This window comes from Oncorhynchus mykiss, chromosome 6, assembly GCF_013265735.2.
Source record: "Oncorhynchus mykiss isolate Arlee chromosome 6, USDA_OmykA_1.1, whole genome shotgun sequence".
Classification (NCBI taxonomy): Eukaryota; Metazoa; Chordata; class Actinopteri; order Salmoniformes; family Salmonidae; genus Oncorhynchus; species Oncorhynchus mykiss.
In genome coordinates, this window is record NC_048570.1 from 69,612,328 (window position 1) to 69,624,692 (window position 12,365).

General features: G+C 43.1%; 1 protein-coding gene across 7 annotated transcripts in view; it reads left to right on the forward strand.

Moving 5' to 3' along the window:
- LOC110526473 (differentially expressed in FDCP 8 homolog) overlaps nucleotides 1–12,365 on the forward strand; it is a 31,558-nt gene that overhangs the window by 1,766 nt on the left and 17,427 nt on the right. For 2 of the 7 annotated variants that reach the window (XM_036980858.1, XM_036980861.1), the window contains exons 2-8: nucleotides 1,381–1,503; nucleotides 3,488–3,585; nucleotides 3,799–3,960; nucleotides 6,180–6,321; nucleotides 6,666–6,830; nucleotides 7,508–7,635; nucleotides 8,560–8,673. In XM_036980858.1, coding sequence (XP_036836753.1) covers nucleotides 1,395–1,503; nucleotides 3,488–3,585; nucleotides 3,799–3,960; nucleotides 6,180–6,321; nucleotides 6,666–6,830; nucleotides 7,508–7,635; nucleotides 8,560–8,673 — 918 coding nt within the window. In that variant the 5' untranslated portion in view covers nucleotides 1,381–1,394. Of the gene's footprint in view, nucleotides 1–267; nucleotides 533–1,380; nucleotides 1,504–1,664; nucleotides 2,265–3,487; nucleotides 3,586–3,798; nucleotides 3,961–6,179; nucleotides 6,322–6,665; nucleotides 6,831–7,507; nucleotides 7,636–8,559; nucleotides 8,674–12,365 lie in introns of those variants that run through there. The other 5 variants (XM_036980862.1, XM_021607470.2, XM_036980860.1 and 2 more) reach the window with 5 other exon arrangements.

The following is a 12,365-nucleotide window of genomic DNA, read 5'->3' on the forward strand; positions in this document are numbered from 1 at the left end:
TGTTCATATTCCCTGGGTTATGTCGGGGTTCTGTGTGTCTGTGTCCTATGACTCTGTCATGTTTCTGTCATGTGTGTGAACATATTGTTCCATGTATGCATGGGGTTGAAATATCATGAATAATCATTAAGTCTGATTAAGACGAATGCACCAATGGATGTGGAAATTTCCTTTTACATTGTAGAACCAGTTTATTGGTTGTAATTGCCAATTGGGTAATTGTATGGTCTTGGGGGGGCCAAGCGCTTATATTATGTAGGCCTACCTGTTTGAGCTCCTGTTAGATTTGGTTTCTCAGGGGGGAGGGTGTACAGTCTTGCCCTCGACCTGTGTCCATTCAGATAGGACAGGTTAAGCCTGATACAGAAGCTATTTCTTTTGGGCTATTGCCTGTGTATATTTGGTAAATCTCCTCATATATTTTGTATGATCTGGCTTTCACCATTGGATTACCAAGACGTGTAAATAAGTCTACATTCTGAGCACGTTGACGTGTCTTCAGCTGATGTCTTGCCCTTATGACTGCTACAAGGTCCCTATTTTACTATTACATAGGCTAGTCAAAATGTGTTGTAGCAAAATAATGGAAAGGGCTGTCTGGTAGCCTCAATAGATAGACAAAGATTTGTAGTTGGACAAGGCGTTTGCATGTATAGTTATTTTTTTTACTTGAGACTTGACTTAAACTTGTGACTGGACTTGACTTGCTCTTAGAATGCACGACTTGGACTTGACTCGAGTCTTGAACTGTTCTACTTGGGACTCGACTTAAGGCTCATCTTGTGACTTGACGCTCGAATAATAGTGACTTGGTCCACCTCTGGTAAAATAGCTTCTAAATGCATGTAAAATAATAAAATATAGTATTTGAGGACATGTTTAGGCTATAAGTCAAAGCAAAAACAGTGACAACCCTCTAAACTATTACTTTTAATGGGAGTCTTGCTTGTTTTCAGACAGTGTGGGTGCTCATCTGAGCTGATCCTGCAGCTCTGATGACTGTGCTATGGTTATGTGTCTGTGATAATGCATATTACATGTGTCAATATCTGATCCCTACAAGACATCATAATATGGCATATCAACCATGCCTGAGTACCAATTCTCTGTACCCATATCCTCATGCTTATGGTAGCTCACCTTCATCTATAAAACATGGAAGATGAACACTCACAGGATCAAATTACAAAGCAATAAATGGCAGTACAGCCATATTGACTGGATAGAAAATAACCACTCTGTCCTTGAGGGAGTGTCAAGTTAGAGCGAGTTTGAGCCCCCCCCTTTCTCTTGAGGCTTGGCTAGGTGGAACGTAGCCTAGTCCATGTGTCTCTCGTCCTTCTGGTTCATGACTGACCATGTGTTGTGTGTCTTCCACAGATGTAGCCGGTGAGATGGAATATCATGAGAGACCTGCTTCTTTTCGCCAAGCCCGCCTCAACCCCTTTGATCGGGGTGAGGAGGAGGGCGGCCCCCCAGGGGGTAAAACCCCCTCTCGAGATGGTGAGTGTGACTGGCGGGTTGAATAGGAGCCTAGTTCATTGATGGGTCCCAATATACATGTGTTATAGAATGTGAAATGAATTAACACCTGTGCTGAATGTGATTGCCATGTGATGAAAAGAGAATGCAGAGGCAGATTCTGTGTGTTTTACTCATCTCAGCAAAGGCCTGGAGAATGGATGAGCCGGCAACCTGATGACACTGCAGCAGTCTCTTATGGAAGATGGAGTAGTGCAGTAGCCTGATGGGAAGTCAGTTCATGTTGTCTGTGCAGCCAGTCTGCATCTGCAAGTTTAGTGCTGCAACCGGTACCAGAGCAAGCTTTGTCTGCAGAACTATAGTCTGCAAGAGATGGAACAATCTATACATTTTGAAATGATGTGACTGACTGTACAGCTAAACAACAGCATAGACTGAAAGAGGAAGAAGGCTGCTGTCCTTTCCATATCTCTGTTGCTTAATATCTGATTTAGTACCACTCTTGCAACAGCGCCCTAACCATTATGAGCTCATCAAGAACATCAACTGACCTTGGATCTGTAGTTATGGGCCAAAAGTAATGAGAGGAACTGAGACAGGAGCATTAGGTGGTACTGTGGTTCAGAACGATTCCTGTAATCATATGCCTACACTTAGCCTAGTTCACTAGAACACTGTCTAGGTTTCAGCTGCATCTGTCTGCCTCTCCAGCACTTTCTGGCAGCCAGCGACTCAGGATGTCTTGTCTCTCGCTACCATGATGTCATCTGAGGTGTATGCAGGTACAAACAATATGCAGGCCTAGATAGTGAGATTAGGTATGGGTTTACTTGATACGGGCTACCTTGAGACTACTACCTGCTGAACGTTGTAATGATATGTTCTGGCTCTAGGTCTATCTATTGAACTAGTCAGTTGTTAGACATCCAAAATGCTTATTGCCGAGGGTCCAGGCTAACTGCTGATGTAATAGCACATGTCATGTAGCATCTCTGTATTTTCATAATATATATATATATATATATATATATATTTTTTTTATGATGATAGGAGGGGAATCTTGTCCCTCGTGATCTTTAGGCCTAATTGATCAATTTCTTACTGTGTTGGGGCGTCTGTTACAGCCAAAAGTAAAAGCTTTGGGAAGCAGCTTTTTATCAGGAAGTGGTCTTTGGAGATGTAGAAGCTTAGAGTTTCAAAGAGGCTAGCCCTCAGCCAATGTCTGGTACCCTGGCACAAAACCACACAAAATGGCTTAAAGCCTCTCTCTGGTTCCTCTAAGGCTTTAAATATTTGATTAGTTTACATGCCCCCCAGGCCTACTAGCACTCCCTTTGATTTAAAGACTGGCGAGCTGAACTGTGTATGCTCTGGTGCTGAAGTTGGGAGCCGAGCTAAACCAAGGAGAACTTTCTTCATCAGATTGTCAGATTGCTTTTCTGTGTGATTAGTCTGATAATACAGCAACCCACATTTGAGTTGGTGTCAGAGAATAAAGCTCCTATCTGCCATGACTTGCCTTTGTACTATAATTCTAAATTCTTTGTTGTCAAACCCTTTAATGAAGTAGCATAAACGTTTCCCAAATAATTTTACGAAGAAGAATAAGATTATTGCAAATCAGGGATGATAGCCTTTGTTAAATCCAACAGGTGAGGTGTAAATTGTGGGAGCGTAAGCTGATGTCTGGCCCACATCTGTACAGTGGGACTGTTAGATTAATCATATCTGCCTGTTAATCTTGAGTTTGTATAGGTTTAAGTCTGTTACCTAGTGACCTTTAGCACTTCAAAGGCAGTTTCCCTTTGGTTTTAAACAGAGCACATATTTGTATAAAAACAGTATATTGTGACTGCTTTATCCACTCAGAGGGTGAAACTCCTTTTAGACAAATGTGTGTTCTGTAAAAGGTGTTGTGTGTGAGGTTTAAGTGGGCGTGCGTGAGCTTTACTGTGTGTGTGAGAGAGAACAATGCTTACAGTACTTCTTGTCTGTCTTTCCTCAGAGCTGAGACCTGAGCTCTTCTCCTCTAAGAGCAGAAACCAGAGTTTGGACCGAGCCATGGACCTGGGACTGGCAGAGGACCACTTCTCTCGACCTGTCGTAAGAACAATCCTTATACGTCCATTTTGGATGTTAGTGAACCACTGACTAGTCGGTGTGGTTGCATGAAAAGTCATTCTTAGTGAAAACACAACTGTGATGGATACACTTGTCTGTCTATGTGCAGTTTAAATGGCAATCAGTATGTGTTAATGTGAGACTTGGTGTCTGCTCATGCATGGACTTATGTGTGTTTGTGTGTTTTTACTGTATGTCCCCGTGCAGGGCTCGTTTGTAGCGTCGGACATTGAGCAGCTGAAGATGGCCATAGAGGAGTGTAAGAGATTAATCCTGGAGCTGCCTGAGCATTCAGAGAGACAGAAGGACACTGTGGTCAAACTCATCCACCTACGCCTCAAACTACAGGAGCTCAATGTAAGACCAGGGGAGAGGGGAGGTAGAGGGAAGTATTGAACTGCCCATAGGCCATGAGTTAAGGGGGTAAGGAATTAGTCATGGTAGGTAGATGGCAGTAGTCATATCTACGTAAGAAGAGTCAACCAACGTAGAAGAGTCAGAGCACTTACTTGTGAACATGAACTGTGTATGCACTGTGTATGCATGAAAGCCATTCACAAATCATTCACTACCTCTGGAAATGTCAATACAATATTACTGTGTAGCATACAGTGCCTTCAGAAAGTAGTCACCCCTTGACTTTTCCACATTTAGTTGTTTTCCAGCCTAAATTCTAAATGTATTAAATTGAGATCTTTGTGTCCCTGGCCTACACACAATAACCCATAATGTCAAAGTGGAATTATGCTTTTAGAAATGTTTACAACTTAAATAAAAATGAAAATCTGAAATGTCTTGAGTCAAGTATTCAACCCCTTTGTTATGGCAAGCCTAAATAAGTTCAGGAGTAAACATTTGCTTAACAAGTCACATAAGTTGCATGGACTCAATAATAGTCTGCAATAATAGTGTTTAACATTATTTTTGAATGACTACCTCAGCTCTGTATCCCACACTGACAATTAACTGTAAGGTCCCTCAGTCGAGCAATGAATTTCAAACACAGATTCAACCACAAAGACCAGCAATGTTTTCCAATGCCTCGCAAAGAAGGGCACCTAATTGAGTAAAAAAAAGCAGACATTGAAATATCTCTTTGAGCATGGTAAACTTATTAATTACACTTTGAATGGCATATCAATAAACTCAGCCACTCTGTTGCCGGAGAAGAAGGAAACCGCTCAGGGATTCCACCAGTTAGAGTTTAAAGGCTGTGACAGGAGTAAACTGAAGATGGATCAACAACATTGTAGCTACTCTACAATACTAACCTAAATGCCAGAGTGAAAAGAAGGGACGCCTGTACGGAAAAATAATATTCCAAAACATGCATCCTGTTTGCAATAAGGCACTAAAGGAAAACTGCAAACAATGTGGCTAAGAAATTAACTTCATGCACTGAATACAAAGTGTTATGTTTGGGGCAAACAAAACACATCACTGAATACAAAGTGTTATGTTTGGGGCAAACAAAACACATCACTGAATACAAAGTGTTATGTTTGGGGCAAACAAAACACATCACTGAATACAAAGTGTTATGTTTGGGGCAAACAAAACACATCACTGAATACCACTCTATATATTTTCAATCATGGTGGTGGCTGCATCATGTTATGGGTATACTTGTCATCGGCAAAGACTGAGGTTTTTTTTTGGGGGGGGGGATAAAAATAAATGGTATAGAGCTAAGCACAGGCAATATCCTAGAGGAAAACCTGGTTCAGTCTGCTTTCCAACAGACATTGGGAGCCAAATTTGTCTTTCAGCAGGACAATAACCTAACACAGGCCAAATATACACTGGAGTTGTTTACCAAGATGACATTGAATATTCTAGAGTGGCCAAGTTAGTTTTGACTTAAATCAGCTTGAAAATCTATGGCAAAACTTAAATGGCTGTCTAGCGATGATCAACAACCAACTTTATTGAGCTTGAAGAATTTTAAAAAGAATAATGGGGCAAATAATGTACTAGCCAAGTGTGCAAGGTGCTTAGACTTACTCAGAAAGACTCACAGCTGTAATCGCTGCAAAAGGTGATTCTAACATGTATTGACTCGGGGGTCTGAATACTTATGTAAATGAGAGAATTCTGTATTTTATTTTCAATACATTTGCAAAACCTTCTAAAACATGTTTTCACTTTGTCATTATGGGGTATTGTCTTTAGATGGGGGAGAGGGGAAAAAATCAATTTAATCCATTTTTAATTCCGGCTGTAACCACAAAATGTGAAATAAGTCGAAGGGGTGTGAATACTTTCTGAAGGCAATGTACGTCTTGTTTTGGTCTTCGTGTCCATGTTATGTCAGTCTCTCGCTGTGGTTGTCACATTTTAACTTTTAAAAAAACATTTGAAACCACCCCGTATAGCCCTTGCAGTGTCTGGATTCTGCTGGGATTGCCTGAATTGTTTAAAATATGGGTTGTTTTGGTGTCATTCACACACTGTGAGAATGAGTGGGTTGAAAGTGCTGCAGTGAACTCGTCCAGTTGATTAATAACAGAGACTATAGTGTAGGTCTCTGACACAATGCTGTGTTCTGATTGACTCTGCTCCTTGTCACTCAACAGGACCCTGAAGAGGATGAGCCAAACCTGAGGGTACTATTGGAGCATCGTTTCTCCAAGGAGAAGAGCAAGAGTGTGAAACAGACGTGTGATAAGTGCAGCACTATCATCTGGGGCCTCATCCAGACCTGGTACACCTGCACAGGTAAGAGTGCATTAAAACTAAGTCAAAATGTTCTCAGTGGTAAAACCTCATGGACACTGAACGGTTACAGCTGTATGGCTGAACTTGGGTAAACTATAAAAGAGAGAGCATTGCTAAGCAACCAAAACTGAACAGCGTTAGTTGCTAGGCAACACTGCCCTCCTGAGACCTTCTATTCTCCTCTATTGGTCGACGTTGGCCCTGGTGAATTAATTGAGTTGGAGAGAGAAATTGAATTGGTGTACCGTATGGCCAACTTTCTCTCCAGAATCTTAAGTCACATTGAATTTTAAAACGGTAGTTAGCTGTTGACTAAAATCTCTGTCCCCCTGTCCCTCTCGCAGGATGTTACTACCGTTGCCATAGCAAGTGCTTGAACCTCATCAACAAGTCCTGCGTGAGGTCAAAGGTCAGCCACCAGTCAGAGTACGAGCTAAGCATCTGCCCAGAGATCGGGCTGGACCGGCAGGACTACCGCTGTGCTGAGTGCCGCATGCCTGTGTCACTAAGTGAGTGTTCAGCCTTTATGAGACCGACTTGATAGCCAATTAGCAGTCAGCACAAATTGAAATATATGGGCATGATGTCTATGGACCCTTGTTGTATTAACACAATCACAGTTATAAAAGCAATGCCTAACCTCTGGGTCAATGGGCTGTGTGGACATTCTTCTCCTCTCACAGACTAATGTGACTAAACCTACTGTAGTGTACAAGGTAAACCTGGAGCCCAGTAAGTGCTTCTCTGTGGGGATCTAAAGAGATTTAGCTAGAGCACAGTCACTCATCCACTCTCTATGCTAATAGAACAGATGGTGCTTAACTCAGCCTGCTAATCTAATGCACTCACATCGAGCTTGGAGAGTTAAATCAGCTTTGATAGTATAATGTGATCATTAAAAGTTACAGCAATAGTTACTTGCCAGGGTTCTCCTCCCTGGGAGATGTTGAATGTAAATCAAAAGCTATGCTGAGTTGTAGTATCTCATTAAGAGTTGAATTATGTTGTGGTTAGGAAAATATTTGTTCCGGAATGTGTCAGTGAGTGTTGTGTGACAGTGTTAGTTGCATGATCAGTGAGTTGTCTCTGAGACCGTTATGTCAGTGAGAGTTGTGTGGCGTGGTGTCATAATCGCTCACGGAGCCCCATGCTGCAATGCTCTTCACTGTGTTGTGTTGTCCTGTAGGGGGCGTGCCCAGCGAGGCCAGGCAGTGTGACTACACGGGCCAGTACTACTGCAGCACCTGCCACTGGAATGACACCGCTGTCATCCCTGCACGCGTCATCCACAACTGGGAGTTTGAGCCACGCAAGGTACCAAAGAGAGACGCTAATAGCACACTGTTTTTCCTTTATCAATATAGATTTTTTACACAAGCAGGAACTTCAACAAACTCTACCTTATATTACGTGATGTTTACACTACCAGGAACTTCAACAAACTCTACCTTATATTACGTGATGTTTACACTACCAGGAACTTCAACAAACTCTACCTTATATTACGTGATGTTTACACTACCAGGAACTTCAACAAACTCTACCTTATATTACGTGATGTTTACACAAGCAGGAACTTCAACAAACTCTACCTTATATTACGTGATGTTTACACAAGCAGGAACTTCAACTAACTCTACCTTATATTACGTGATGTTTACACTACCAGGAACTTCAACAAACTCTACCTTATATTACATGATGTTTACACTACCAGGAACTTCAACTAACTCTACATTATATTACGTGATGTTTACACAAGCAGGAACTTCAACAAACTCTACATTATATTACATGATGTTTACACTACCAGGAACTTCAACAAACTCTACCTTATATTACATGATGTTTACACAAGCAGGAACTTCAACAAACTCTACCTTATATTACGTGATGTTTACACAAGCAGGAACTTCAACTAACTCTACCTTATATTACGTGATGTTTACACTACCAGGAACTTCAACAAACTCTTCCTTATATTACATGATGAGCAGCTGGTAAGAGAATGCACCTCTGTTTCCTTTGGTGACCGTGTAATGGATAAAAATCACTGAAGAACCAGGCCTGAAGCCGGGAATAAGAATGATCCTATGATGTTGAGAGCATATAACCCTATCACAGTGTATCACATGGAGACAGAACACATTAAAACACTGTTTTCTTAGTGTCTGTGTTTGACTATTTTCATTCTGTGCAGTTCTATCTCTAACAGTGTGTCCCCTGCTCTCTGGTCAGGTATGTCGTTCCTCCATGCGTTACCTGGCCCTGATGATACCCCGGCCTGTACTGAAACTGAGGGAGGTCAACCCACTGCTCTTCAACTTTGTGGAGGAACTAGTGGAGATCAGGGTAGGTGACATTGTGGCGAAATCTGCACAGAGCCTTCACCGTGCACTGCCACTTTAAGAGCGCATGAGCAGTAAGGAAGAAGAATATAAAGAGAGCTCGTTCAGCTCTTTGGGGAGGGGCTCTTTGGTGGCGCGACAGTTTGATTGTGTGTGCTGTGCTGCAGAAGTTTTGTTTGTTTTCAGCGTGTGTAGTGTATAGAGTATTTAACTCAATCATCGGTGTAATCGCTCTAGGTCGTGGTTGTTTTTGTTTGGGACCACGCCCGTTATGGATCGCATGGATTAGTAGCAACATTGTTGCGAAGCTTTAACATACAAACCATCGGACAGTCAGACAGTACACCTGCACGCCTGAAGACCACAGCTAAGACCTCTCTTGTTCTCTTTCTCTTTTTCTCTTCCCTCTATCGTTCCAGTGCTTTACCCTGAAACAGACTCTCTATTTTTCCAATGCACTTCCCATTGAAGTGCATTAGAGCTGGACTATTATTGCCCTGCCTGAAGTATTTGGACATGTTAGTTAAAAGGGAGGTTGCTTGCCAATTGTGTATTGTTATGTGAACTGTATTGAGATGTACTAATGACATGTGGCCGAGAAGACTGGACATTTTTAAGGCCTTTGTTGTGTCGATGAACACCCCCCACATTCATACCCTCTGCACTCATCTACTAGAAAATAATACAGATTATTGCAAATCCTATGTTGATGACTGGGTTCGTTCTTGTATGAAGTTGCTGTTGAATTGCTCTGCCATTATTAGTATTAGTATTATTGTATGAGGTATTCTTGTTTGGGTTACCCCGGTGCTGTGATGTGGGTTTTATATGGTGTGTATTCTTTTTTCTCTCCACTGGCTATCTTGTAAACAGGCTACACTCTAGGCAGTCTCTTCTGCTGATGTGTGTGGGTCTGGTAGTGGTTCTCTCTATTCTACTCTTTTCCTTTCGGCATGGTTAATACCTGCCTGGCGCCCGAACAAAAGCTTTCTTTACCCCTCTCTAATAAATACCGCTACAGAATTGGCGCCCAAACAGGGACTTGAAGAGAAACACCCATGACACCATCCACACAAGGTTGAATCATGTCTTTTGTTGGAACCCCATACTGTGTCAATGTGGACACACCTGATGGTAATCATGTTCGGGATTCTTTCATTGTGGAAGGACTTAATGAACTAATGGAGTGCGATAGCACTGACTCTAATCCCCAGGTTTCTGGCTCACCTATAACATCTCCACCATTACCCTCCCCTCAAACCCTTCCGGTTACCCTGTCCAGAGAGACTGGGAGAGGTGTCTCTGTGATCACTGGACAACTGGAACATCAATGGACACACACCAATCATAGTTTGACAATGCAGGAGAATGCCATTCGCAAACTCAGTGAATGTGTGGAGGCTCATCAGACAGATATGCAGAGGAGGTTGGATTACCTTCCCTGTCAAATGGAGGAAAACCAACAACAAATTGTTCAGAGACAGAAATATTTACAAGATTCTCTGAAGCAGGATATTCAAGGAAAACTGCACCGGTTCAAAACACAAATGGAAACTAACCATCATCAAGTCATACTCTTTCTTGAGGACAAACAAAAACGGAGAGCAGAGGAGTCAGCCTCTGTTGTGAAGGGAGTGTGTTCTTATCTGAAGGAAGTTATGGAGGACATGAAGAACTCTCTCACAGGGGAACTACGATTTTTGATTGAACAGACTCAAAAGGACACCGTTAATGAGATGGAAAAAGCACAGAAGGCCACAGACCTTCAACTGGAAGGGCTGCACCAGGAGGTAATGCAGTGCTTTTCCCTTCTGGACAAATCTTCTGCACCGCCCTCAGGTTTTACCTCTGCCACTGGCTTGGCCAGTAAGGTAATAGGAACAGGTAGTACTACAAAAACCCCTCTGAAGATACTGTTAAACAACAGAACTCCCGCTGCCACTGTCATGCCTCCTCTAGAGCGCTCCCTCCCTATCAAACTACTTTTCCCCACTTTTGGCAGCCCAGAAGATGATGTTGATCCACTGTTTTTCTTATCTAAGTGTAATGATTTTCTTTCTATCCGGCCCCTTACTGACTTGGAGGTTCTTGCCACCCTCCGCAGTGTTCTCCATGGTACAGCAAGAGACTGGTGGGAGATAGCCCGTAAACATGTGTCAACCTGGGAGGAGTTTCAAAAAATATTCCTCTTAGCCTTCCTCTCAGAGGACTATGGGGATGAACTGGCGGAACGTGTTCGTAACAGAGTCCAGGGTGAAGCAGAGCCAATACGGGACTTTGCCTTCTCCTATCGAGTTCTATGTAGAAGATGGAAGGCTGACATTACTGAGCAGGAGATGGTCAAACTCCTTCTTAAGAACATGGTTCCCCGCCTTGCTAGTCAACTTCGAGAACGTGTGCAAAATGTGGATGATCTGGTGCGGCTTGGGACTCAGTTTGAGAAGGACTGGAAGCGCCACCTCCAAACTAAAAACCCGGTTCCCTCATCCCAGTATACCAATAACTCTCCTGGGGCTAAACCGTCTCAGATATTTGTACCCAAGATCCAGGACAAAAGTCCAGTTATGTGTTGGAGGTGTAAAGTCCAACATCCTCCAGATTCTTGCCCGCTCTATGTCCAGCGTCAGGATTCAGGAAAAGGTCGGAAAGGACCGAAGACTGAAAGTCTAGACAGGCGTGGTGGCTTGCATACAATTGGGTCAGCCTTAATGCCCACCATGAAGCCTTTAGACAGCACAGCTAGCGGTCTTATTCCTATTCCGCAACAACTATTGGTTCCTCTGACTGTTAGGAACTGGAGAGGGAAGGCCATAATCGACACAGGGGCATCTTACACCCTGATGCAAGAGGCCCTGTGGCAGAACATGGCATTACCTCATGAGGAGCTAAGAACATGGGAGGAGGGACCATTGTACTTGGCCAATGGAGAACCTACCACTCCCTTGGGCTGGATTAGTATAATAATACAACTGCATGGTGAGACTATTAACCTTCCTGTGGCAATTCTTGCAGATTCAAGCCTTGCATTTGCTGTAGTCCTTGGCCTAGACTTCCTGTTCTTCAGTGGACTGACCATCTCGATGTCCGAACCCTCCTATCGGCTGCACTCTGACTATTCTCAGCCTCATCCATTTCAACCTGGTAATGCACTGATTTCAGGTTGGAGCCTGCTACATTATGCAGAGTCCGGACAAGGTCAAGTCAGAGACAGAGAAAATATAAAGAGACAAAGACAAAAACATGTTCCATCAGTGAAGTCTGAGAACCCAACTATCACCCTGATTACCGCCGTACCCCCCCTTCTATCCGAGAGCAAAAGCGAACCTGATGCTGATTTCTACATCAAACAAGCGGTGGAACAGGCGTGTCTGTCGGATGATGAAAGGTGGCAGCTATCCCAGATGTTGGACGTGAACAGTGAGGTCTGTACTCTTACACTCGGCCGTACAACCGTCTTCAAACACAAAATCTATACCCGGCATGAGGTCCCTATTAAGCAGCGTCCCTACAGGCTGTCCCCCGCCAAACTGGCCATTCTCAATGAACAGCTCAAAAGCATGTTGGAGAATGGAATTGTGGAACCTTCTTTTTCCGGATGGGCTTCTCCGGTTGTCCTGATTCCTAAGAAAGATGGTGGATATCGATTCTGTGTGGACTACAGGAAGCCGAATGCCATAACAGAAAGTGATGCCTACC